This window comes from Salvelinus sp. IW2-2015, linkage group LG12, assembly GCF_002910315.2.
Source record: "Salvelinus sp. IW2-2015 linkage group LG12, ASM291031v2, whole genome shotgun sequence".
Classification (NCBI taxonomy): domain Eukaryota; kingdom Metazoa; phylum Chordata; class Actinopteri; order Salmoniformes; family Salmonidae; genus Salvelinus; species Salvelinus sp. IW2-2015.
This window is the reverse complement of record NC_036852.1, coordinates 10,329,481-10,356,511: the sequence shown is the minus strand read 5'-3', so window position 1 is coordinate 10,356,511 and position 27,031 is coordinate 10,329,481. Positions and strand designations below refer to the sequence as shown.

General features: G+C 43.0%; 1 protein-coding gene across 9 annotated transcripts in view; it reads right to left on the bottom strand.

Annotated features, from left to right (window-relative positions):
• LOC111971023 (muscleblind-like protein 2a) overlaps window positions 1-27,031 on the bottom strand; it is an 89,208-nt gene that overhangs the window by 43,969 nt on the left and 18,208 nt on the right. For all 9 annotated transcript variants that reach the window (XM_023997824.2, XM_023997826.2, XM_023997825.2 and 6 more), the window contains exon 2: window positions 23,602-24,486. In XM_023997824.2, coding sequence (XP_023853592.1) covers window positions 23,602-23,775 — 174 coding nt within the window. In that variant the 5' untranslated portion in view covers window positions 23,776-24,486. The remainder of the gene's footprint in view (window positions 1-23,601; window positions 24,487-27,031) is intronic.

Genomic DNA, 27,031 nt, shown 5'->3' with positions numbered 1-27,031 from the left:
CAACAGAGGGACCTGACAGATAATTGTGTGTGTGTGGGGTAYAGAGATGAGGTAGTCATTCAAAAAGCATGTTAAAAACTATTATTATAGTCCATGGAATTTATGTGACTTGTTAAGCAAATTCTCTCCTGAACTTATTTAAGCTTGCAATAACAAAGGGGTTGAATACTTATAGTATCAAGATATTTGCGCTTTTTAATTAATTTGTAAAAAAAAAAAGAAGAAAAAAAAGGTTTTAACCTAATTCCACTTTGACATTATGGGGAATTGTGTGTGGGCCAGTGACACAAAATCTCAATTTAATCAATTCAGGCTTTAACACAAAATGTGGAAAAAGTCAAGTGGTATGAATACTTTCTGAAGGCACTGCAACTATCACGTTAGATGCCTTTAATCAAGACTCTAGAATTTCAATTGATATTCKAGAAAAYACCAGTCACACAAGGGAGCCTCAGCAGGTACTCCTCACACTCAAACCATAAAAACCACTAACTTTGCACTGACACTTTTTTAAATTCTTTCGAATATGGAATTTGTTTAAAAAAATGTTTATGTTTTGAGTACATGCTTAACTCCATAGCCAGGTTATTTTTTTCTCTTACGCACCAGCCACCATTCACCCAAGCCTGAGCCCTCACACTCCTTTTCAAGATTCATACATAAAACGGTACATCTTCTTTTCTCCAATCCTCTGAGGCTATTGATAGTTTGTCGGGTGTCGAGTGTTTCACAGTGATGTAAATCCATAGCCCAGACCAAGGGGGATAATGAGATGGAGGGGGTAGAGGGAGGGATGAGGTGGAGGGAGAGCAGGAGCCGATCAAGTCATCAAAGCCCCTTTCCAACACACTCAGCAAATGGATGAGCAGATGCGTCCCAAATGGCATATCATTCCCTATTTAGTGTACTACTTACCCATAGGGCTCCGGTCAATAGCAGTGCCATAGGGTGCCATTTGGGACAGAGACCAGGACATCTGTAATATGGGAGACATGGCTGACACAGGCCAGTGTGTCCAAGGTTACAGTGTTGGGTTGTGTTATGGGCCTTTTCTATTCATTCACAATTCATTGAAGGAGAATGCTGTATTAGTGAATCAGTCTCAGACTACGAAATGGCGCTTATAAACAAGACATCAGTCATCCGTATGCGTTGAAATGGAACCATATTCCAGCCTCAGGTCAAAAGTAGTGCAGGTAGGGTACCATTTGGACACAGACACCCTGATGAAGGATGTCATCCGGTAATGTAAAGAAAGAAGCATTTTTCCCCCATCAATGTCAACTGCCCTTCAAGAGTGGCTTAGTATATTCTCGCATAACCTTAATTCATGCACGTTGGTTAGGCACCTTCTCCTCTACTGTGCATTTCCGTCATCTTTCTATAATATGCCACTTTTTACCCAAAGCGACTTGCATTACAGTGAGTGCATCTTTATTAAGTTTATGTGGTCCCTAAGGAAACTGAACACACAACCTTGGCATTGCTAGCATCACACTTTTCACCAACTGAGCCACACAGGAGTAAGAGAGCGATTGGGGAGACACCTTGTGCGAGCATGACAACCAAGCGAGAACAGAATGCATACAAAATGTTTTCTGGTTGGGATAGCGTTTCCCCTGGTGACAGATTTCCCCCTGTAGGGCTGAACTCAAGAGCCTCTGAGGGCTTAGAGACGCAGTGGCARCTCCTCGCCAGGGCCGTGTTCATAAGGCAGCAAAAAAACATGACAGACTGAAACAGGGAGGGACTACCTGGACTTGTACAATGAGAAATTCTCATTTTTGTTCTCCTTTGCAAAGCGTTTTAAAATGATGCATGCCCTAATGAACATGACCCAGAGGTAGGTAGCTTGCTAGGTAGGTACTGTATGTAGGCTCTCTGGTGATGTGGGCCTTCTGGCTCTAAATATAAGCCTAAGGTTGCCCTGCGCTACAGGAAGTGAAGTAGAGCCCAAGAGTGATGACTCACACAAGCCACTCAAGCTAGCACACCTTTTATTTCTACCTTCAGCGTACACACACGCCAGAATCACCAAGCAAAACACCCCTGTATCGGGAATAGAGGGAGAGTGGGGCAGAGCGAGAGAGAGCACCACACCCTCTGTAGAACAACATAGGGGTGAATAGAGGGAGCATGGGGCAGACAGAGAGAGTTTGTGTTTCTATGAGTATTCATAAAGTGGATGGCTGCAAACTTTCTACTTTTAAACTCGGACAAAACAGAGATGCTTGTTCTAGGTCCCAAGAAACAAAGAGATCTTCTGTTGTATCTGACAATTAATCTTGATGGTTGTAAAGTCGTCACAAATAAAACTGAAGGACCTCGGCGTTACTCTGGACCCTGATCTCTCTTTTGACGAACATATCAAGACTGTTTCAATGACAGCTTTTTTCCATCTACGTAACATTGCAAAAATCAGAAACTTTCTGTCCAAAAATGATGCAGAAAAATTAATCCATGCTTTGTTACTTCTAGGTTAGACTACTGCAATGCTCTACTTTCCGGCTACCCGGATAAAGCACTAAATAAACTTCAGTTAGTGCTAAATACGGCTGCTAGAATCCTGACTAGAACCCMAAAAATGTATCATATTACTCCAGTGCTAGCCTCCCTACACTGGCTTCCGGTTAAGGCAAGGGCGGATTTCAAGGTTTTACTGCTAACCTACAAAGCATTACATGGGCTTGCTCCTACCTATCTTTCCGATTTGGTCATGCCGTACATACCTACACTTACGCTACGGCCACAAGACGCAGGCCTTATAATTGTCTCTAGAATTTCTAAGCAAACAGCTGGAGGCAGGGCTTTCTCCTATAGAGCTCCATTTTTATGGAATGGTCTGCCTACCCATGTGAGAGACACAGACTCGGTCTCAACCTTTAAGTCTTTACTGAAGACTCATCTCTTCAGTGGGTCATATGATTGAGTGTAGTCTGGCCCCAGGCATGTGAAGCTGAACGGAAAGGCCTCTGGAGCAACGAACCGCCCTTGCTGTCTCTGCCTGGCCGGTCCCCTCTCTCCAATGGGATTCTCTGCCTCTAACCCTATTACAGGGGCTGAGTCACTGGCTTACTGGTGCTCTTTCATGCCGTCCCTAGGAGGGGTGCGTCACTTGAGTGGGTTGAGTCACTGACGTGATCTTCCTGTCTGGGTTGCGCCCCCCCCTGGGTTGTGCCGTGGCGGAGATCTTTGTGGGCTATACTCGGCCTTGTCTCAGGATGGTAAATTGGTGGTTGAAGGTATCCCTCTAGTGGTGTGGGTGCTGTGCTTTGGCAAAGTGTGGGTTATATCCTTCCTGTTTGGCCCTGTCCGGGGGTATCATCGGATGGGGCCACAGTGTCTCCTGACCCCTCCTGTCTCAGCCTCCAGTATTTATACTGCAGTAGTTTGTCGGGGGCTAGGGTCAGTTTGTTATATCTGGAGTACTCTCATGTCTTATCCGGTGTCCTGTGTGAATTTAAGTATGCTCTCTCTAATTCTCTCTTCTTTCGGAGGACCTGAGTCCTAGGACCATGCCTCAGGACTACCTGGCATGATGACTCCTTGCAGTCCCCAGTCCACCTGGCCGTGCTGCTGCTCCAGTTTCAACTGTTCTGCCTGCGGCTATGGAACCCTGACCTGTCCACCGGACGTGCTACCTGTCCCAGACCTGCTGTTTTCAACTCTCTAGAGACAGCAGGAGCGGTAGAGATACTCTTTGTGATCGGCTATGAAAAGCCAACTGACATTTACTCCTGAGGTGCTGACTTGCTGCACCCCAACAACTACTGTGATTATATTATTTGACCATGCTGGTCATTTATGAACATTTGAACATCTTGGCCATGTTCTGTTATAATCTCCATCCGGCACAGCCAGAAGAGGACTGGCCACCCCTCATAGCCTGGTTCCTCTCTAGGTTTCTTCCTAGGTTTTGGCCTTTCTAGTGAGTTTTTCCTAGCCACCGTGCTTCTACACCTGCATTGCTTTCTGTTTGGGGTTTTAGGCTGGGTTTCTGTACAGCACTTTGAGATATCAGCTGATGTAAGAAGGGCTATATAAATACATTTGATTTGATGAAGCCTGTCAAACAACAGAGACAATACATTTGTCTCATCTCATAATTTGTTAATGAATGTAAACGTTGAATTGCATTGGTCTTTATTAAACAATGACAAATGGAAGTACTTTAGAATCCCTGCGTCACCGGAAGAACACATTCTCACTCCTTCCGCTCCATCCCTCCACCCTCTCACTMCTACCTCTCCCCCACCTATTTTTTTCCTCCCGCCCTTGATCCCGCATACCTCTCCCTGACTTCCTCCCTCACTCCTTAAATCTACCTCTCCCTCCCTCCTAGGATAGTTATAATAGACTAGGATAGTTATAATGGACTATAATGGACTGCAACAATATATGCGCTGCCAATTTGTGTGTCCCCCACAACCACCAGTAGTCCCATCCATCTTTCCCTCCCTCTGTACACCCTTCTCTCCCTCCATGGGGTCATCTGAGTCTGGGGAAGTGTGTAGGCGTCCCAAATGGTACCCTATTCCCTATATAGAGCACTACTTTTGACTAGAACCCATGGTGCTCTGGTCAAAAGTAGTGCACTATAAAAGGAATAGGGTGCCTTTGGGATACAGTCAGTTTGTAGGCCCTGGCCCTGTGTGCGCTGCCAATTAGTGTCCCCCACCTGTCGCCACGGGTCAGTGGCACAGGCATCTGCTGGGTGTGAAATTGCCCATCTCAATTTCATCCCTGAACTCTGCATGCCCCCCCCCCCACCCGTGCCCCTACCACCAGCAGGATCTCTAGACCTTTACCACATGACCATACACTGGAGGGGGGAGGGGGGCATACTGCTGGAGTATATGGTGCACTGGGTCATATCATTAGTACAAACCAGTGCAACATTTTGCAATGAAAACAAGTGTTTCTTATTGGACAAGTTCAGGTAGTCCCTCCCCATTTTAGTCTGTTTGGTTTTCTAGTAAATACAACCCTGGAGTGTGTAGAGCACTGGAGAACATGGAAAACACTGCCGTTGACTGAAAGGCTTCTCAACCTCACATGTTGAACCAAATCACTATAATAACGACTGGTCTAATCTAGTATTTGTACTTGGCAGTTATGTAATTACGAGGTACTTTGTTCATGTCAAATCATTAGGCACCCTTTGTGCAGTTGGAATGGTAATCATTGGATCATTTTCCACAATTGAAACGCATGTGCACAGTGCAGACATTGAGAGATGAACTTTATGTGACAGGATAGCAAGGCAACAGTAAACATGTCATTCCCCACGAATGATGCAGCCCCCCCCCCCGGGCCAATTGAGATAGCGTGTGACCAACACATTTCCGTTAATTACTATAGCTCCCACCTTGGGCCAATCAGTGTAATTTGCAAGACGCATCATTCACCCAAGTTTCGTCAAAATTGGGCCAGAGCCGTTTGAGATATCGCGTGTGACGAACGTACGGATGAGGACAGATCCCCTCCCAGATTTCATCGTGGGGGATTATTATGAGATGTGACCTAACGGTTTACATGTTCAGTGATTGGAACCGTTGTAAAGCATTCCCTGACGGCTACATTTGTGTCCCCCAAATGGCACCCTATTCCCTAAATATTGTGCACTACTTCCTATGGGTCGTGGTCAAAGGTAATGCACTACTCTGGTCAAAAGTAATGGATTATACAGGGAATAGGGTGCCATTTGGGACACACACATCGCGTGGATTATATAGGGAATAGGGTGCCATTTGGGACACATGCATCGCATGGTATGGTTGTTTGCACGTCGAGGGAGTTTAAGGTAAGACTTAATGGAAAAGAAAGAAAAACACCAACACATTACACAGAGGTCCTATTTTGGTGGCCCCCGCTTTGTTCATAAATCTCTGGTGCACTGTAGACACACACGATAAATGAACAGCGCGTAGGGTGCCCACCACTGCAACCCACGGTCAGTACTATAACAGTAAGCTGGGGTATATTCATTAGCTCTGCAACGTAAAACATGTTTCTTATTGGACAAATTTGGGTAGGTCCCATCCCATTTGCTTCCGTTTGATTCCAAGTGAATACACCCTGGTCAGTCATCTTAAGGGGAAATTTCATATCTATGCATTTGGATAGGATATAGGCTCTGAATTGCATTCCAATGAATTTAAAAGTATAGTCAAGTTAAGCCTACAGGCAGTATATGGACCTTAGAAATGGCTCCGTTGGACCTTTCAATCTCAAAATCCTTTTAGGCTAACAATTAAGTATCTCACTGTGATTGTTTTCAATTAAAATGGTCAAAAACAATTTCTGTAGCATCTTAGCAAAGAGCAATTTCTCAAGAAATACATTTGCTAGGACTGTCGGAGAGGAAATCTGGAAAATAGCCATTATTAGCAAAGAGGTTTGGAACTCTTTCTTATTGGTCTATTGACTAATTTAGCGCTTGGTAATGTCACTGGGCTATGGAACGCTGTTTGGGTCTTTGCGTGTCAAAAAATATACACGTCAAATAACAGATTATTTGTAGAATGTTGTGTTTGACCGCAACATGGGGTAGCTAGCTAGCTTTAGCTTGGTAACGTTACCTAGCTAGCACCAATACAACCAGCCTGAAAACAATGACCAGTAGAAACTGCAGTCATTTTCATTATTCTTAGCAATGATTTAGGAATCCTTGTGAGTAAGTATTAGCTAGGTAGCCACTTGTTGTTCACCTATTGAAATTGAACTTCAGTTCATGAAAATAAATAGCTAGCCAGCTACTAAACCCTATTGCCCAAAGCTAACGTTATAACCAGCCAGCTAGCTTCATGAGGCTTGACAGGACCGGGTTGTGTTGTGAAGCTAGCCACAATAAGGATTAGGCACAATATTTTTTAGAACATTCGGTTGGCCTTTAAAATAAAAGTACCACTTTGAAAATGATGCAGAAGGTTACAATTAGTGGAATGATGCCATATTTAGGCTAGATAATGTTAAACAAGGTTGGAATGTGAAGCAATGAAATGGGGTATCCATCTACTCAATACCAAAGATATTTTACGCAAATATTAGCATTGAAGCTCTTATCGCGGGACTGTGACTGTGAAATCGCATCCCCAGTCAGCCTATTGTGTGTATTGACATTCATATTACACTGTACAGCTTTATCTAAGGATTGGGGATCAATGAAATGGGATATCAGTCTACTCAATACCAAAGATATTTTTTCCCAACGTCCTCCTCAGAGTTATCAGACTCCAAAACATCTACGCAGTATTGTTTCTCCTCTGGAATAGTATTCAATACACACAGGTTGACAACAAATGTGGCTCAATTCACAGTTGTTTCAGAGTCCCACAATAAAAGCTACGACACTTATGTTCTCTGGGTGTCACTGAGTAGACTGATACCCCATGTCATTGATCTACAATCCATAGGTAAGGCTGTACAGTGAAATAAGCCCCCAATGCAATTCTAAAGTCCAATACATCAAGTGTGATTTCAACAGATTTGTCAAATTAACAAATGATTGCCTTTTGTTGATTTTATATAAACATGCCAACCTCGTTTAGCATGATCTATACAATTATGGCATAATTCTACTATTTGTATTCATTTGCATCACTGTCAATGACAGACTTGTATTTTGAAGGTAAACTACAAAGTCCACTAATGTGGGTAATCCTTATTGTGGCTAACTTCACATAGATGGGTCTGACCATTAATCATATAATAACTGTCTTATACGTTAGGGTTATTTTAGATATTGACACCTAGCTAGCTACTGAAACAAATGTCGTTTTTCTATGTTTTTGGGGAAGAACATTGTCGGCATCCATGAGCTAGCTAGTTTTTTTTTATGACCAGCACAGTAGGTGGGCGAGACAAGTTTACTAGCACCATAACATACGTATCGATGAATTGTTGTGCCATATGAAATACGAGTGATAGTGTAATCAATGTGTAATAACTACGTAAAAAATGTAACAGGTTATCTTATAATGTGACGTGCAGTCATTTTCAGGTCCTGATTGGTCAACAAGCTTATTTGACACAACAAAGTGTTATTTGACGTGTATATATTTTGACACGCAAAGACCCAAACGGCGTTCCAAACAGGTCAGGCCAAAACTCCATCCCGCCAAAACTCCATCCTACCAAAACAGGCTGAAATTTCAGGTGGTCTTTTCAATTAGCTCTTACACTAAAAGGGCATTATAATAATTTGCACAGTATTATTCCAAACTCATATTGTGGAAATACAGTATATAAAACACAGGGAAATCCATTTATTGACTGCACTGGAACGTTAAGGCTACCTCACCTGACTAAAACAAAAGAGTGCTTCACTTCAAGGCTTAAATCACTCCAAGATGGCCGCCACTTTTCCCCCACATTCCCAGAAAGTGAAAGAAGAAATCAGAGTCTCTTATCCATACAGACAAGTCATTCACTGCGCTAGAGATAAGTAATCTACTTAGGTCTCTTCCCAGTCTATCATATCAGGCTGTCTGTCAGCACAGCTTTAGTCTGCATTCCAAATAGCTGAGTTTTTCAACTCCACTATATGTACAGTTCCTTCAGAAAGTATTCACACCCCTTGACTTTTTATACATTTTGTTGTGTTACAAGGTGGGATTAAAATGGAATTGTAATTTTTTTGTCAACGATCTACACAAAATACTATGTAATGTCAAAGTGGAAGAAAAATTGACATATGTAAAAAAATATATATAAAATATAAAACACTAATATACAGTGGGGAGAACAAGTATTTGATACACTGCCCGATTTTGCAGGTTTTCCTACTTACAAAGCATGTAGAGGTCTGTAATTTTTATCATAGGGTACACTTTCAACTGTGAGAGACGGAATTCTAAAACAAAAATCCCAGAAAATCACATTGTATGATTTTTTATAGTAATTAATTAGCATTTTATTGCATACATAAGTATTTGATACATCAGAAAAGCGGACGATACTTTAATATTTGGTACAGAAACCTTTGTTTTCAATTACAGAGATCATACGTTTCCTGTAGTTCTTGACCAGTTTGTACACACTGCAGCAGGGATTTTGGCCCACTCCTCCTCCCCATACAGACCTTCTCCAGATCCTTCAGGTTTCGGGCTGTCGCCGGGCAATACGGACTTTCAGCTCCCTCCAAAGATTTTCTATTGGGTTCAGGTCTGGAGACTGGCTAGGCCACTCCAGGACCTTGAGATGCTTCTTACGGAGCCACTCCTTAGTTGCCCTGGCTGTTGTGTTTCGGGTCGTTGTCATGCTGGAAGACCCAGCCATGACCCATCTGCAATGCTCTTACTTAGGGAAGGAGGTTGTTGGCCAAGATCTCGCATACATGGCCCCATCCATCTCCCCCTCAATACGGTGCAGTCGTCCTGTCCCCTTTGCAGAAAAGCATCCCCAAAGAATGATGTTTCCACCTCCATGCTTCACAGTTGGATGGTGTTCTTGGGGTTGTACTCATCCTTCTTCTTCCTCCAAACACGGCGAGTGGAGGTTAGACCAAAAAACTCTATTTTTGTCTCATCAGACCACATGACCTTCTCCCATTCCTCCTCTGGATAATCCAGATGGTCATTGGCAAACTTCAGACGGTCCTGGACATGCGCTGGCTTGAGCAGAGGGACCTTGCGTGCACTGCAGGATTTTAATCCATGACAGCGTAGTTGTGTTACTATTGGTTTTCTTTGAGACTGTGGTCCCAGCCTCTTCAGGTCATTGACCAGGTCCTGCCGTGTAGTTCTGGGCTGATCCCTCACCTTCCTCATGATCATTGATGCCCCACGAGGTGAGATCTTGCGGAGCCCCAGACCGAGGTGATTGACCATCATCTTGAACTTCTTCCATTTTCGATAATTGCGCCAACAGTTGTTGCCTTCTCACCAAGCTGCTTGCCTATTGTCCTGTAGCCCATCCCAGCCTTGTGCAGGTCTACAATTTGATCCCTGATGTCCTTACACAGCTCTCTGGTCTTGGCCATTGTGGAGAGGTTGGAGTCTGTTTGATTGAGTGTGTGGACAGGTGTCTTTTATACAGGTAACGAGTTCAAACAGGTGCAGTTAATACAGGTAATGAGTGGAGAACAGGAGGGCTTCTTAAAGAAAAAACTAACAGGTCTGTGAGAGACGGAATTCTTACTGGTTGGTAGGTGATCAAATACTTATGTCATGCAATAAAATGCAATGAATTACTTAAAAATCATACAATGTGATTTTCTGGATTTTTGTTTTAGATTCGTCTCTCACAGTTGAAGTGTACCTATGATAAAAATTACAGACCTCTACATGCTTTGTAAGTAGGAAAACCTGCAAAATCGGCAGTGTATCAAATACTTGTTCTCCTCACTGTATATTCATTACGTAAGTACTCAACCGCCTGAGTAAATACATGTTACAATCCCTTTTGGCAGTGATTACAGCTGTGAGTCTCTAGGTAAGTCTCTAAGAGCTTTCCACACCTGGATTGTAAAATATTTCTCACTTTTTTTTCTTCAAGCTCTGTCAAGTTGGTTGTTGATCATTGCTAGACAGCCATTTTCAAGGATTGCCATAGATTTTCAAGATGCTTCAAGTCAAAACTGTAACTAGGCCACTCAGGAACATTCCATGTCGTCTTGGTAAGCAACTCCAGTGTATATTTKGCCTTGTGTTTTAGGTTATTGTCCTACTGAAAGGGGAATTTGTCTCCCAGTGTCTGTTGGAAAGCACACTGAACCAGGATTTCCTCTAGGATTTTGCCTGTGCTTAGCTCTATTCGTTTAAAAAAAATCCTAAACATCCTAGTCCTTGTTGATGACAAGCGTACCCATAACATGATGCAGCCACCACTATGCTTGAAAATATGGAGAGTGGTACTCAGTGATGTGTTGTGTTGGATTTGCCCCAAACATAATGCATTGTATTCAGGACAAAGTGAAATTCTTTGCCAAATATTTTGTTGTTTTACTTTAGTGCCTTATTGCAAACAGGATGCATATTTTGGAATATTTATATTCTATACAGGAGTCATTCTTTTCACTCTCTTATTTAGGTTAGGTTACTTCACCATTCCCAAAGGGATATTCAATGTCTGCTTTTACATATCTAGCAATAGGTGCCCTTATTTGTGAGGCATTGGAAAAACTACCTGGTCTCTGCGGTTGAATCGGTGTTTGAAATTCCCTGCTCAACTGAGGGACCTTACAGATAATTGTATGTGTGGGGTACGGAGAAGAGAGTCATTMAAAAATCATTTTAAAAACACTAGTATTGCACAGAGAGTCCACGCAACTTGTGACTTGTTAAGCAAACATTTTTAATAAAATTTGTAARACACTCTAAAAACATAATTCCACTTTGACATTATGGGGTATTGTGTGTAGGCCAGTGATACAAAAATCTAAACGTAATCCATTTTAAATTCAGGCTGTAAAACAACATTTGGAAAAAGTCAAGGGGTGTGAATGGGCGGAAAGACTGGGCGGAATGTACCTCCGACTACATCAAGTCCCTGTCAGTCTATACGAGGAAACAGTCAGTGGTTGTATTTGACAAAAGTTTTATTTAAAGTATGTATTTCAGCAAACAATGAAAGGCACGCAGCAACAGAGGACAAACAGGTACAGAGTAAGGGTTTAAGAATTTACATTTTTACTCGTGTCGACAGACAGCGACTCGATTTAGTCGGAGGTTCAGTCTGCCCACAGTCGTCTCCGCTCAACTCCATTGCTGTGATGTACATCGTAGAGTTGAGAACTTGGCTACTTCCCAAATGCTCAAAAGTAATGCACATAGTGTTTTGTCAAAATCAAAAAGAGGCTTAGGTGGTGGGCGTGGCAGGGGGTGAGGCAATGGGCGCGGTCGACTTGTTAGTGTGGCTGAATTGTCAAGAAAATTCTACACATGAAAGAACATGTTGCCGTTTCAAAGAAATTCCTGCAATTCTATGTATTTTGCCATGGCTAATGCTGTGTTATTTTCCTCAAACATAAACTCCATAGTGCTAAATTCATTGTTTTTGGATTTTTCTATTCTCCCTGACTGAATAATATATAAAAATATATAGGTCCATTATCTTTTCTACATACTTTGTGTTTTTAGTTTACACTAAAAGCGTTTCTCCCTCCGGGAAAGTTGTTTTTTTTTAAACAGAAAAAGGTGGTGGAAAATTGTGTTCTATTAGGACAGTACACATATTTTCCATTTTTGGGGGGTGACCATTAGTTAAGCACTGCTAGTTAAGCAGGAAAATGAGGCTTTTGCAGCCTAAATGGAGGATACTTTACGTATGAGCCGGGCTACACAAGTGTTTTACATCAATCATAGACAATAGTGCAGATCTAGCGGCCACTATTGGCTGCCTAGGCTAGCTCCATCCCAAATGGCACCCATTCTGCATTGCCCTAAAGCTTACCAGTCAAATTAGTTGGTGGTGGTTGTGCCTCACATTACATTTCTTTAAGGCCAATTAAAAGGAGGCCTGTGGCTCATTAAAGGGGCTCCGTCCTCTCTGAAAACAGCTGTGGCTGCCTGTCTCCTAGCTGCTCCCAGAGTGGTTACATTCTGTATCACCAGATCCCAAGGCTCACAAAACACAACGAGGAAAAACAAAGTACCTAGGTGGAGTGTAGGTCATTGTACAAATAGAAGTAATTTAGACCCCCCCCAAAAAAATTATACTATTTATTTAGCCTAATTTTAAAGATGTGTAATAAAGAGCACATATTCAACTTCATAACTAATACATTTTCCCAACAAGAGGTTAAATAAATAAAATACTATAAAAAGGGACAGGGTTGACTAACTGGGTTGACGATTATCTTAAAATCAGCCATTACTCCCCTTGTGACAGGGGGATGGAAGCTTGTTGTGTGCAACATCAAGGGGAAATTGAATGCAAGCTTAAAGATGCACCTTTAAACTTTTGTATAATTTCAGCCAGTATTTTTGAAAGTGGTGCTTACAAACCAAGTGGTCCACGTTTGTTTGTGTACAAAAAAAAAAGTTCCTTGGTCGCATACAAAGATTTACAGATGATCTCACAGGTGCAGCGAAAAGCTTGTTTCTATCCCGAAGCCACTCCCTGCGTTGTCTTGGCCGTGTGCTAAGGGTTGTTGTCCTGTTGGAAGGTGAACCTTTGCCCCAGTCTGAGGTCCTGAGCGTTCTGGAGCAGGTTTTCATCAAGGATCTCTCTGTACTTTGCTCCATTCCTCTTTCCTGCAATCCTGACAAGTCTCCCAGTCCATGCCTCTAAAAAAAAAAAAAAAATCCCACAGCATGATGCTGCCACCACCACCTTCACCGTAGGGATGGTGCTAGGTTTCCTCCAGACGTGACGCTTGGCATTCAGGCCAGAGTTCAATCTTGATTTCATCAGACCAGAGAATCTTCCAAGCGGACTGTCATGTGCCCTTTACTGAGGAGTGGCTTCCGTCTGCCCACTCTACCATAAAGGCCTGATTGGTGGAGTGCTGCAGAGTTGGGCGAATCTTCCAGAAGGACAACCATCTCCACAGAGGAACTCTGTGACTATCGGGTTCTTGGTCACCTCCCTAACCAAAGCCCTTCTCTCCGATTGCTCAGTTTGGCCGGGGGGCCAGCTCTAGGAGGTTCCAAACTTCTTCCATTTAAGAATGATGGAGGCCACTGTGTTCTTGGGGACCTTCAACACTGCAGACATTCTTTGGTACCCTTCCCCAGATCTGTGCCTCGACAATTCTGTCTCAGCGCTTCGACCTCATGGCTTGATTTTACTCTGACATCCACTGTCAACTGTGGGACCTTATATAGACAGGTGTGTGCCTTTCCAAATCATGTCCAATCATGATTTGACCGGTCCTGGGAGCCATCATTACGCACACCTGACATCAATCATTACGTGCACCCGCACATCATTATGATAGTCACCTGGACTCCATTACCTTCCTGATTACTTCCCTTATAAAATCGGTCACTCCCTTTGGTTCTTTCCTCAGTCAGTATTGTTCCTGTGTTTATCCGTAGACACCACTGTTATGTCTTGTTTCATGTTTGTTGTTTTATTAAACATTGCACCTGCTTCTCGACTCTGTCTCCATTACATATAGCTTGGAAAACAAATAAATGTGACTGGATGACAACAGATTACAACATTGTGTTTTGTTTCCTTGTCGTCCCAGCCATAACAAAAAAGGCACAATTCAAATGTGCATTAGGCTCCATTTCAGATCAATAAGTAATGACAATGGCTACGTCCCAAATGGCACCCTGTTACCTACATAGTGCTTTACTTTAGACCAGAACCCAATGAGCCCTGGTCAAAAGTAGTTTACTCCATAGGGAATATGGTGCCACGTAGGAAGCAGACAATGGCACAAAGGCCAAGCGTGTAGTGAGCTTCCGGCCTGCCTGCCTTGCACTCACTAGATCTCCCCTTGGTCTGCTGCAGTGCCTGCTTACCACAGCCCACAGTGGATGGATGGTGCAATTAACAAGTGTGAGGGATACATTCTGCAGAAGAAATTATTCAAGGAGAAAGCATTTCTCAGAGAGCATCTTGTTTTAACAAAGGAGAGAGAGAGAGCCAGTGATGTAGGACTTGGTGAAGCCTCTGTCCTACAGACAGATTTTTTAATGCTCTGTCTCCCATTATTGGCTTGCTTGTAATACTGGGTCACTAACACCCTATGCTGAATCTTTGGATGAGATCATGTGGGGGAAGAAATCAATAGAAAATGGCTACGCTTTAGTTCCCAATAACAGACTAAAGCAGCCAATGCTTCAACGGCCTAGACCAGTTTTGCAGAGGTCAGAGCTGGGGCTGTGCTGTGCCAGTGGTCTGACCTATTCTCACAGTGTAATTTATGTTTAGGAAGTTCATTCCAGGACTGTGGTTTCCAGCCCACAGAGACCGTCACTGGTCCCGCACTGCGCTATACTGCACTGTGGAGACTAGCAGGCCATAGCAGGCAGGCGCGCACACACACGTGGGTCAGAGCAGTGGCCCATTTAAGAGGGAAACACTGGCCTCATATCCGCTGCAGCAACCGTCTGCGACAGCTAGACCTTCGCCTCGTCCTATCAACTGTCTGACTGTCGGTCTGGGGTCACAAGACGGTAGCAGGGAAGAGTGACGTCACAGGGACCAAATGAAGTCTGGAGTGTTTACGGTGTGGAGGGGGTGCCGAGAGGCCGCTTTTAAGAGGGGGCTGCTGCCTGCTGGGATCATCAAAGCCTCGTCTCCACCGGTAGCACTAGTCGTACCGTTAAAGCTCAGGTCAGCAGCTAGCGCTTTTTTGTTGCTGTGAATGACCCCGGGGGATCACTAGCTTCACTATGCTTTGCTGCCTGCTGCACGGCATACATTCCCCCGTCCATGCATGTTTGCTCTGGCGAGGGTGTGGCCCAGTCTAGGGGAAGTACCCCCAAACCCCCACTCCCTAAAAAGTTTGCTAACTTATATCCACCTGAGAAGTCAAGGCGAAGTGAAGCATTCCTTCCTCGAACACAAACGTAGCAAATAGGCGAGGTAGGATTTTGATCTAAATTCTAAAACAAGATTTTAAAAGTGTGTTAAACTCTATCCATGTTTCCTCTGCACAGATTATGTACTGAAGCATGAGGGAGTGGCTGCTGCACAGAGCGCAAAGATGTCAGGGGAAGTTTTTCGTTGAATTTGTGTCAAAATCTTTGACAATTGGTTTAAATCCAGCACCAGGCTTCCTGCCTGACTATACACGCTGTGTGCACCGTAGGCCTTCCAGGCAGTGCACTCTCATACCTCCTCTGCCCCGCAAATCCATTTGTTTACAAACACTACCATTTTCACATTTCATAAGGATTAAGATGTCCTTACAAAAGGAGAGAAAACAAGGGCATGTTCACGCCGAGGGGCTATGTCTGTGTTCGAAATGGCAACCTATATAGTGCACTATGTAGTCAATAGGGTGCCATGAGACTCACGCAATGTTTATTTGACAAGAGGAAAACACAATAAATTAAACAACAATTACTACTAGTGTAGCTAACCGCTTCTGTTTGAAAACTCTGAAATCTGATAGGCTGAGGCAGCGTTGGAAAACAGGTTGGTTGTAAACACTCAAGTCAGGTGTGGTGGTGGTCCCCGAGAAGTAGCGCTGATGCTGAAGATAACAGGCATGGAGGCGAGGGAGGAATAATCCAACACCTCACAACAGCATTCTGCTGGCGCTGTAAGAATCAAGCGCAGTTTTGACTGTTAAATCCCAATGAATAAGATTATATGGATAGGGGGGACCTGATCCTAGATCAGTCAGCATCCCTACTGTGAGACACTTATTCAATTTGTCCCCTCATTTTCATTCTGAGGAATCCCTTCTTGGTATTCATACCCCTTGACTTCTCCACATTTTGTTGTGTTACAGCCTGAATTCAAAATGTATTAAACCCCAAAATTMTCATCCATCTATACACAATACCCCACAATGACAAGGTGAAAACATGGTTTTTAGAAATGTTAGCAAATGTATTCAAAATGACATACAGAAATCTAATTTACATAAGTTCACACCACTGAGTCAATACTTTGTAGAAGCATCTTTGGCAGCAAGTCTTTCTGGGTAAGCCTTGAAGAGCTTTCCAAACCTGGATTGTACAACATTTGCCCATTATTCTATTCAAAATTCTTCAAGCACTGTGAAAGTTGTTGTTGATCACTGCTAGAGAACCATTTTCAGGTCTTGCCATATAGTTTCATGGAGATTTAAGTGAAAACTGTAACTTGGCCACTCAGGAACATTCACTATCTTCTTGGTAAGCAACTCCAGTGTAGATTTGGCCTTGTGTTTAAGGTTATTGTCCTGCTGAAAGGTGAATTCACCTCCCAGTGTCTGGTGGGAAGCAGACTAAACCAGGTTTTCCTCTAGGGTTTTGCCTGTGCTTGGCTCCATTCCATTTCTTTTTTATCCTGAACATCTCCCCAGTCCTTAATGATTACAAGCATAACCATAACATGATGTAGCCACCACTATACTTGAAAATATGGAGAGTGGTACTCTAATCTGTTGTATTGGATTTGCCACCAAACACTTTGTATTCAGGACAAAAAGTGAATTGCTTTGCCACATTTTTTTGCAGTATTGCATACAGGATGCAGGTTTTGGAATATTTTTTTTTCTGTCCAGGCTTCCTTCTTTTCACTCTGTCAATTCAGTTAGTATTGTGAACTACAGTAACTGTTGTTGATCCATCCTCAGTTTCCTCCTATCACAGTCATTAAATTCTAACTGTTTTTAAGTCACCATTGGTCATATGGTGAAATCCCTGAGCGGTTTCCTTCCTCTCCGGCAACTGAGTTAGGAAGGACGTCTGTATCTTTGTAGTGACTGGGTGTATTGACACACCATCCAAAGTGTAATTAATTACTTCACCATGCTTAAACCTCCCTGGTCTTTGTGGTTGAATCTGTGTTTGAAATTCACTGCTCGACTGAGGGGTACAGAGAGGTAGTCATTCAAAAATTTWAAAAATTATGTTAAACACCATTATTGCACAGAGAGTGAGTCCATGCAACTTATGGGACTTGCCATAACAAAAGGGATTGAATACCTATAGACTCAAGACATTTCAGCTATTACATTTTTTATTAAAATTTGCAAAAATGTCTAAAAACATAAGTCCACTTTGACATTATGGGCTATTGTGAGTAGGCAAAAAAAAWTCAATTTAATCTATTTTAAATTCAGGCCGTCACACAACAAAGTGTGGAAAAAGTCAAGGGGTGGGAATACTTTCTGAAGGCACTATGTCAACGAAGACTTCCAATCTTCCAATGAAACAATTGAGTCTAGTCATAGGCAGTTGATTGAAGAACAAACACTCATTTCCATAATGAGTGAGAAGAGCCCTGGAATCCATGTCTGTGCCCAAAACTTTCACTGCAGACGTGTCTAGGGGTGTAACAGTACACRTATTCGTACCAAATCGTTCGGGACGGGGAACGCGGTTCGGTCCGCACCGTGAACCCGAATTAATACATTAAAAAAATATATACACAAAATAAAAACACTTGGCATATAGGCTATGCCTACGCTGTGTTGTGTGCCTTGAGTAAATCTGAGCTGAAAAAAACATTTCTGCCTATTCCATTAAAACAACTAGAGCCKTTGTAATCAATTCTTATCTTAAATTGCCGCATTTCAAAACTGTCCTTTTTTTATGCGCAGCTGGGAMCTAGTTCTGTATGATGGCGAGTGGTGGGGTCGATAAACCAGGAGGATTCCATCAATGTTTGAATCTCCAGTTTGGGAAAATGTTGGCTCCCCAGTAGATTACAACGGCGAGGGACAAAAATAGTATATTGCTACTGCTCAACAAGAATGGCCTACGCAGCTGCCAAAACCTCAAACATGTTGACACATTTACACTGAAATCACCCCAGTATTCCTACCACCGGAGCAAGACAAACTCCCCAAAAAACACCACAACTTCATCTCCCCACTGCATTCAAGCAGTGGATTCTGACCGGGACAAAGAAGGTATGAGTGTTAGGTATGTTTAAAACCACGGATAAGCACCCATTCTCGGTGGTTGAGAAGAATAGGGAATTTCAGCACCTCGTAAATGTGCTCAAGCCACCTTACAAACTTCGCCCTCTCACATCCATTTCAGTAAAAAGGTAGTAGCCTACCCACCTCTATAAGGAAGCTAAAGCCGAAGTTCAATGAATTGGCCAATGCACCCTGTATTGCGCTTACTACAGATGGATGGACCTCCAGGTCTTAACAGTGAAAGTCCATCACATTACCCCAGAGTGGGAAATTTAAATTACTGAGCTACAGACACAACCCCTTTATGAGTCACAAGAGCGCATATTATAGCATAGGCCTAKACAATGTCTGAGCCACATATTGATTTCACACACATATTGCACTTTATATTCATGTTGTTGAGTAATCGTGCGTTTTCATTTAAGAATATCCAAAATGTTGGTATTCCTGACAGTGCTCCCATCAGGCATTATATGACTCATKATCATATATGGAATCAGGAATACCAACACTTTGTATTTCCTTAAATAAACTCTAATTAACTACAGTAACGGTTGGCATTTCATTTTCCCACTGTACCGAAACATGACCACCAAAACCAAAACTGCAATATTTACCGAAAAGGTGGGTTTGGTAAACTGTTATACCCCTAGACGTGTCAGTAACAGGTGGCACTCAACAACAGGCTATTCACTCACAGCCATTACGACACAATCACATGACTCTGGTATTTATGTTGTTTTCATAGAGATACCTTCTGTCCTTTGTTGCTGTCCCCCAACCCCTCCTCCTTCACGGTCATGGTTCCCTTGGTTAGCATCTTGGACAGAAGTCTAACTGTTGTCAGGTTAGTTCAAAGCAAACCAGTAGCCTGTCACAAAGCGTGATAAAGGAGTAAGTGAGCCAGCTTAAGCCAATTCTGAAATCAAAACCGGATAACCGTTGTCACGAAGGTGGCTCACCTTTTAGCCAGGTAAATTGCTATGGCAACACATGCTTCAGCTCTAACCTTCTCTGGGGCAGGCTCACTCCAATTTATCCTGAATGTGTCCGTTAGCTCAAACCAAAACCTAGTTTTAAAACCCAAAAATATTTGAAGGGATAGTTTTGCCTACAGTAATGATAACATATTGCACTGGACACACAAAGTGTCTATGCGACACAGAACTTCTGTCCAACGGGMGAGAAAAGCACCAGAAAGGACGCACGCAATCCACGAGACAGTACGAAATGCTGAGATCAGCAAGACAAATTCACGGCGGAACGGTGAATGTAACAAACGATGCCCGTGACAGAATTAATTTATCTTGCACTTCTTGTTAATGCAAAGCAMACAGAGGAGGGAGAATGCAAAGCCTGCTGTTCAACCTGCCTCTGCAGGTCAAACCTGCCAGTGTTTATCTGGGCTCTGCTGCCAGTGGCCTGACTGGCCTCTCTCACTGCTCTGTCCCCGCCCCATGGACCCTCTTGGTCGGGTGACTGCTGTGCCTCCGGCGGATCTGCGAGGAGGCCTGGCTGTTCTGTTATGCAGCAGAGTGCCTCTACCTCACCTCTCTCTGAGGTTGCGCCTTTGAATGGATCCCTTCAGATCTCCACGTGTCACGCCTCGCACTACAGACAGGCAAGATAAACTTGTCACAGATGGGGTGGCTGAGGAGGATCCAAGCAGGCATATATTCCAGATATAATAGGAGAGAGCTCGGACTCTGACATTGGCCTGGCGGTGATGTCTCAACTGGCTCCCGAGGCACGTGAGGATATGCCTCGGAGGGACAGGTCAACAGAACAGGTCTCCCAAGATAACCACCAGAATAACACTGAGCCTACGAGGGTTAGGAGGACACACCATTTCAACATAGAGCGTAGCCTTGCAGTTTGTTCCTTCATATCTGACTCTGTGGCATCTCAGTATCTGTTTTACACTTCACATGATCAATAACACCGCATTTAAAATGTCAGTGACAAATCAAACGTTTCGATGCAGTTTGCATCTCGAACAGAACGTAGGCGAACACCCGGAGAACGGACGTCAGGTCCTTACGCCGCACGATTACAAATCGATCCCAATTGAAGTCAGCTGTAAACCCATTAAGCTGTTGCGGGGGTTTGACGGAGCCGGGCAGCTGTAATAGACCGCCAGTCAATTGGCCGATTGCTCTGCAGTAACTCAAAGGGGCTTTACAAATAACAAGGGGGTTGCCAAGAAAACAGCTGATGGCCCCATAAACGCAACGCCATTTTCAACAGCGAGTTGCCTCTAAATGACGTAGAGCTGCCAAGACTCATGTAGTTATAGAGTGGTTACTGGGTTAAGTTCTGAACTGAAGCATCCAGAATTCCACACATGCCAAGGAGGTGGTGATCATTACAGATGATGACATTCACAATTTCAAATGAAACGTATATAGTATTTTGGCCCTAAATCTTGCTGGACAGAGATGTYGTATCATGTAGAATGCGCATTGATCGTAACTCACACTTTTACAGGGTCAGCGACAGTGGGAACAGCACCAGAAAAATAGCAGACCCCCAGTGAGTTCTCAGTATTGGTATCATGTAAAAAGCGCATCTCACTCGTGTGTGAAAGTCAATCCTCTGCCTTTGACCCAAAGCATGACCTTGAAGACCGTGCTATAAACACTGCGTAACCTTCTGGTTGGTGTCCCTTTAAAATTGCTGCAATAGCTCACACGTTCATCTAAAAAGCAAAGGCATTGTGACGTATGACTATTGTTCGGCAAGATACCTGCTCCAGTTTCTCTGGTCATTCATCATTGTCACTGGGTAGGTTTCCAAGGTTTAATCGCAGCTACTGCTAGTACCGTCTTAAATATAAGGGAGCCTGCACTCCCCCATCCACACTGCAGTAGTTCACTGTGTAATGTTACGTAAGGGGACCTGCTTTTAATACGAGGTTCTTAGCAGGTTTTTTGTCCGGTTCTTTCATCTTGAAAGTTCAGGATTTTATCTGCATTTTATTTTTTATTGATTCACTATTGAATTATTGGACTACGAGGCAGCATGATTCCAGTATCGGCCTAGGTCTTTTCAATGTCTGAAACAAAAATGTTTACACAGTGCAGAAAAAATAAATAATGGATAAATAAATATAAAGCATAAATCCTTGAATGTGCCAGGTAACACTATCTGGATAGTCACAAGTAGATGGTTAGCAGTTGTTCAATAAGTGTCAACAACATTTCAACTAACTATCCACCAACCCTAACCCTAAACTTAACCCTTAAGCTAGACCTAACCCTTACTCGAAACCAAACCCTAACCCTTAAGTAACCGTTGCAAGCATTTGCTTATCTACAGATAGTGTGTTGATCGTATGACTATCTGTACATCATCTATATGGGACTATCCAAATAAAGTGTGACCATGCACCATACTCTTGTAGTTTTATGCTATTGCTATTACAACAACTGCTTGCATAAGCTAAATAAAGAAAAACATTCACCTTATTCAACATGTCGTTTTATGTGTAACAGCTGACACAGTCTAGAAATAGAACCATCGGACACCTCTACACCGATCAGACGTTGGTCACTAGTATAAAGGATGGACGTGGAATGGTAACATCGCTAAAAGTATTAAAAACCCACCCACAACTGGCGGCAGAGATCACGACAGAAGACCTCGGACATGTCGCTCTATAGRTCAAGCTTGTCTGACTCTCGCGTTGCGTGGAGAACTGACACACACACACTCTCTAATTCGTTTGCCTCCTACCATCGGAACAGCAAAATGGTTTTTTAAACAAATCAGGTGTACTTACATGATACTGTGGTATGAATGATCTATAGCGCATGCAGTTTACACATTAMCTGCTTGAGTCCCCTCATATCACAAAATTGTTACGTAATAGGCCAAGCTAATTTGCTTCGATTGAATAGATATGCTACCTTAACCGGCTGAGCCTTCTTCAACAGGCTCTTTTAAACTTACTATAACTAGGGAGTTGTTTAACAATGATTAGGCCTACAGCAAGACATATCTACTCAAACCAGGGCAAAAGCGAAGCCATTATGAAACAAAACTTGGTTGTAGCGAACTTAAAGGGTCTTCACTCTGTAGTGCCCAATTTAAATATACAGTAAATCTGTCCCAATTTAATGAGCAAAGGATTTGGAGATCAATACCACAGAAGCCCTTAGAATAGTGGAGTCAAASGCCATCACCATAAGGGCCATATTGAAAAAACAACAAATTCGTAGGCCAGACAGCCCGTTTGTATTTAGATTGTTTTTTTGCATATAACTGCGACCCAAACTGGCCATTCTTTTACTTGAAAAAGTATGCCCCTTTATATAATGTCCATTAAAAACGTACATAGGATGCTGTATTGAGCGTTTTAACATTAAACAAAAGATACATCATATTTGTCCAGCCTCTGCTGCTATGCTTGCAGAGGTGCATAATATGCTACAACCCTAAAAGTATTGCAAAACTGCAAATAACAGAAACGTACCTAGGTTGTCAATTTTTCGCGCTGCATGGATCACAGGTAGTTGAAAACAGCTGTATGTTACTGTAATAGGCCTACATGTTTATCCTTTGCATGGTGTTTTCTTGCAGATTTAGTTTTTTGTTTATTCTTTGTCAAGCTTTAAAAACTGAAGCCAGACTGCAACATTTTAGTAGCCTAGGAAGGTGGCATGTGTCCAGGTACTTTCCCTCCACCTGCCCACTTTGAGAGCATATCAAACAGTTGACTCATCATACTCACATGTGAATCCTTTATCTAATAACTTTTTGACAACCAATATGACATTGTCTGTAGTACAACAATGACCCGGTTCCTACAACATGCTTAAAATCGGTCAGTACCCTTAAGGAGAACAGTTGGGGATGCTGCAAATGTTTAGTGATGATATGATACAGCACACTGGCGGGCTCATGGTTGGGTGTGTGTGTGTGTGTGTGTGTGTGTGGGTCTCTGGGAGGTGTGTGTGTGGGTCTGGGAAGAGGAGTGTGTGGCAATGTACTGCCTTTGGTGCACAGAATGGGCCAGATAGAAATGTGTCACGGGCCGGATCCTGCCGGCAGGCCTGGTTTGACACATGTGCCTTAGAATAAATACTTCCCCTTTATCTCTGCTCTGCACTCCTTACCTTTAGTGAGTCAAAGCAGGCAATCACCCTTCCGTTCTCCACCTGGCAGCTTTTGGGTGGGTGCGCAAATTTGCATTCCTCATCACTCCGCGAACATGTCCCCCTCTGGAACTGCCGGCACACCTCCAGCGTCAGCCATTTTGTGTCTCGCATCGAAGCAATATTTAAAGCCATAGCAATGCCGGGGTGGGGTAAAGCTAGCCACTTGTTTAAGGAGAGGCTATACTCTAATGGCTCTTCAGTGTGCTAGAAAAACAACTAAAAGTGTAGCAAAAAAAAAGTGTGGGGGATCAGTGAAAGTCGTTTGCCCTTGCGGACTTCAGAGCAGCAGAGTTGGTGGATTTGCAACCCGGATGTGGTCGCTGCTTGGGAGATGGCGGCTATCAGAGAAGCTGTCAATCAAAAGACGTTGCTCGTCAATCAGTTAGTCCCAGGTGCAGGCCACTGACAGGGCAACGGGGGCATGCTCAGAGGCAGGCTGGACTGACGGACCGTCTGAACGTGGTGGTAGTGGGAAGGAAGGGGTGGCGGGGGAAGAGAATTGAAACTGGTGCTATTYCGAGGGCGATGGCACTGCTTGGGCGAGAATATTAAGTGGGTGTAGATGTTGGGCTGGGTATTGACTAAACTTGCCCGAATGAGTCAGTCAGCACTCTGTGTTTTGGCAGAGTGGCCAGACAGTTCCCCCAACCTCTGCAGTTAAATCTTTCTGCTTGGGTTTCTCTAGTGCAGCGACGGAGCCTGAAAAAGATGAGTTGGTAGGGCAGGGGCTGAGGTTGAGCTATCTTCTGTCACAGCGAGGGAGGGAATGTTGCCAGCTCGGTGGAGGAGACGTGCAGGCAGGCAGCTCAAGTAAGAATGTCGAAGGCACTTTCTGTCAACGATCTGTGTGTGAGAGAGAGAGAGAGAGAGAGAGGTTATTTTCAGAGGAGTAGCTAAACAACTGCCTGAAGCATTAATGCAACGGTCTGTTTTTTTATTTAAAGCTAAAACGCTTCATAAAATAAACTGGAAACGTATTGCTGGGGACAGCATTATTTCCCCAAAACTCCTTTCAAGAAGAGTGAACAATCAATTAGAAAACTCTAGAAGAATAAATAAAATAGCAATAAATCCACTGTTCACAAGATGAAGCTGTGAATGTGCTTTAACAATACAGACCCATTGGCAAAAAAATTCAGAGATTATCTGCCATTGTAATACTTGGGTGGGCCGCTAAAAATGTTTTTATTTCATTACATTTTTGGGATGGAAAAACGCTGTCAGTGTAAACTTGAACGACTAAACCATACAAAGTAGGCTATGTAGAAATTWGAAAAAAATGCAATAAATTTAGCAATATTATACATTTTGTTATTAGACACAAGCAAAATAACACAGCATTAGCCATGGCAAAATGCATAGAATTGCAGGAAACTAGCTTTAAAAATCATCCAAAAATATATTTCAACTCGATGGAGAAATTTGTAGAACTGCAGAAAATTTCCTTAAAAAAGCCAAAAAAGCCAAAAAAGCAATTCCTGATAATGGATTAGAATGATATTGTTTCCACCGAAACAAACTTAATTATAATCTTGTTATTGCATCAATACCAGTTTTTTTTTAATAGATCAAAAATGGGCTTAGGTGGTGGGCATGTCAGGGGGCATGGCAATGAGTGTGATCGGCCAGTCTGCGCACAAAATTATTTTGAAATCTTTGTTCCTCATCTTGGCGGTGTATAGAAATACACCGCCAAGATGAGGAACAAAGATTTCAAAATAATTGTGTATAGAAATACACCGCCAAGATGAGGAACAAAGATTTCAAAATAATTTTGTGCGCAGACTGGCCGATCACACTCATTGCCATGCCCCCTGACATGCCCACCACCTAAGCCCATTTTTGATCTATTAAAAAAAAACTGGTATTGATGCAATAACAAGATTATAATTAAGTTTGTTTCGGTGGAAACAATATCATTCTAATCCATTATCAGGAATTGCGTCAAACCCTCCAAATCGAAACCAGCTTAAGCTATAAGAAAAATKTTATTATCTCAATTTCATGGCCTATTCTGTCCTGTTCTAACTTTAACACCAGTTGTTAGTGCTCTAGCAGACTTTACCAGCGGTGGAAAAAGTACCCAATTGTGATACTTGATTAAAAGTTACCTTGTAGAAAATGACTCAAGTAAAAGTCACCCAGAAAAATACTGCTTGGAGTAAAAGTCTAAAAGTATTTGGTTTTAAATATACTTAAGTATCGAAAGTAAAGCTAATTGCAAAAATATCCCTAAGTATCAAAAGTTAAAGTATAAATAACTTCAAATTGCTTATAGTAAGAAAATCTGATATTTTTTTTATTTTATTTTTATTTTTAATTACGGATAGCTGGGGGCACACTATAACACGCAGACATAATTTACAAATTTAGCATTTGTGTTTAGTGAGTGAATTGGAAACCCTTTCCTGTCCTGCTAAGCATTGAAAATGTAACCAGTACTTTTGGGTGTCAGGGAAAATGTTTTCTTTAGAAATGTAGTGAAGATAAAGAAAAAGTAGTCAAAAATATATATAGTAAAGTAAAGCACAGATACCTAAAAAAAAAAAAAACGACTTAAGTAGTACTTTTTACATAAGTACTTCACACCACTGGACTTGACCACCAAAACTGAAGTTTGTGCTCTAGAAATGTAGGGCCTAAGCAAAACATTGAGAAATGGTATAGCAGTGTTTAGCCACATAATAACCAGGAGAATAATATGACTGTCAAAAACGCATCGATATAGAGACGTCTGGCGCCCTGTTTTTAGTGGCATGTGTGTGTGTGTGAGTGTGTGTGTGAGTGTGTGTGTGCGCCCTTGTTTGTGTGTGGGGCTAGGTAGGAGGAGGCTGGCTTGAAGTGTCGTGTAAGCCAACAGAGGGCGGTTGCGAGGTTATTCAGCTGCCACTTGGTCTGAGTTCCCGATCATTACTTTGCGTCATTGTGCGCCAACTCGCCCGACGCAGCCCTCAGGCGTGTTGAATACAAAGCAGAGCAGAGAATGGCAACGACCCCTGTGSAATGAGACAGCAAGAGTGCAGTAAGCCAAGCCAGTGCGGGACAGGAGGGATAAAGCCCCCGGGGTCCACCCACCCTGTCGAGTAATGCCGTGACGAGAGCCGCCAGCTAATAGAAAACATGCAGCGCTGCATTATTCCGGGAAGCCATCCAACAGGCAAAGCGAGAGAGACCAAGACAGATGCATGTGCCAGACACGATTACGCCACTGCCCGGGTACCTAGAGCGCCTCAACACCCACCAGGCAGGGCCAGTCAAATTAGACGGCGGATCATTGATGTGGCCAGTGGATTTTCAATTCATAGAGAGAGAATATAGGTCTCGCGGCTCTCGCTCTGCATCTGTTTTCAGGCACTGTCCTCCGTCTACTGGGGTTGTGTGTGTGTGT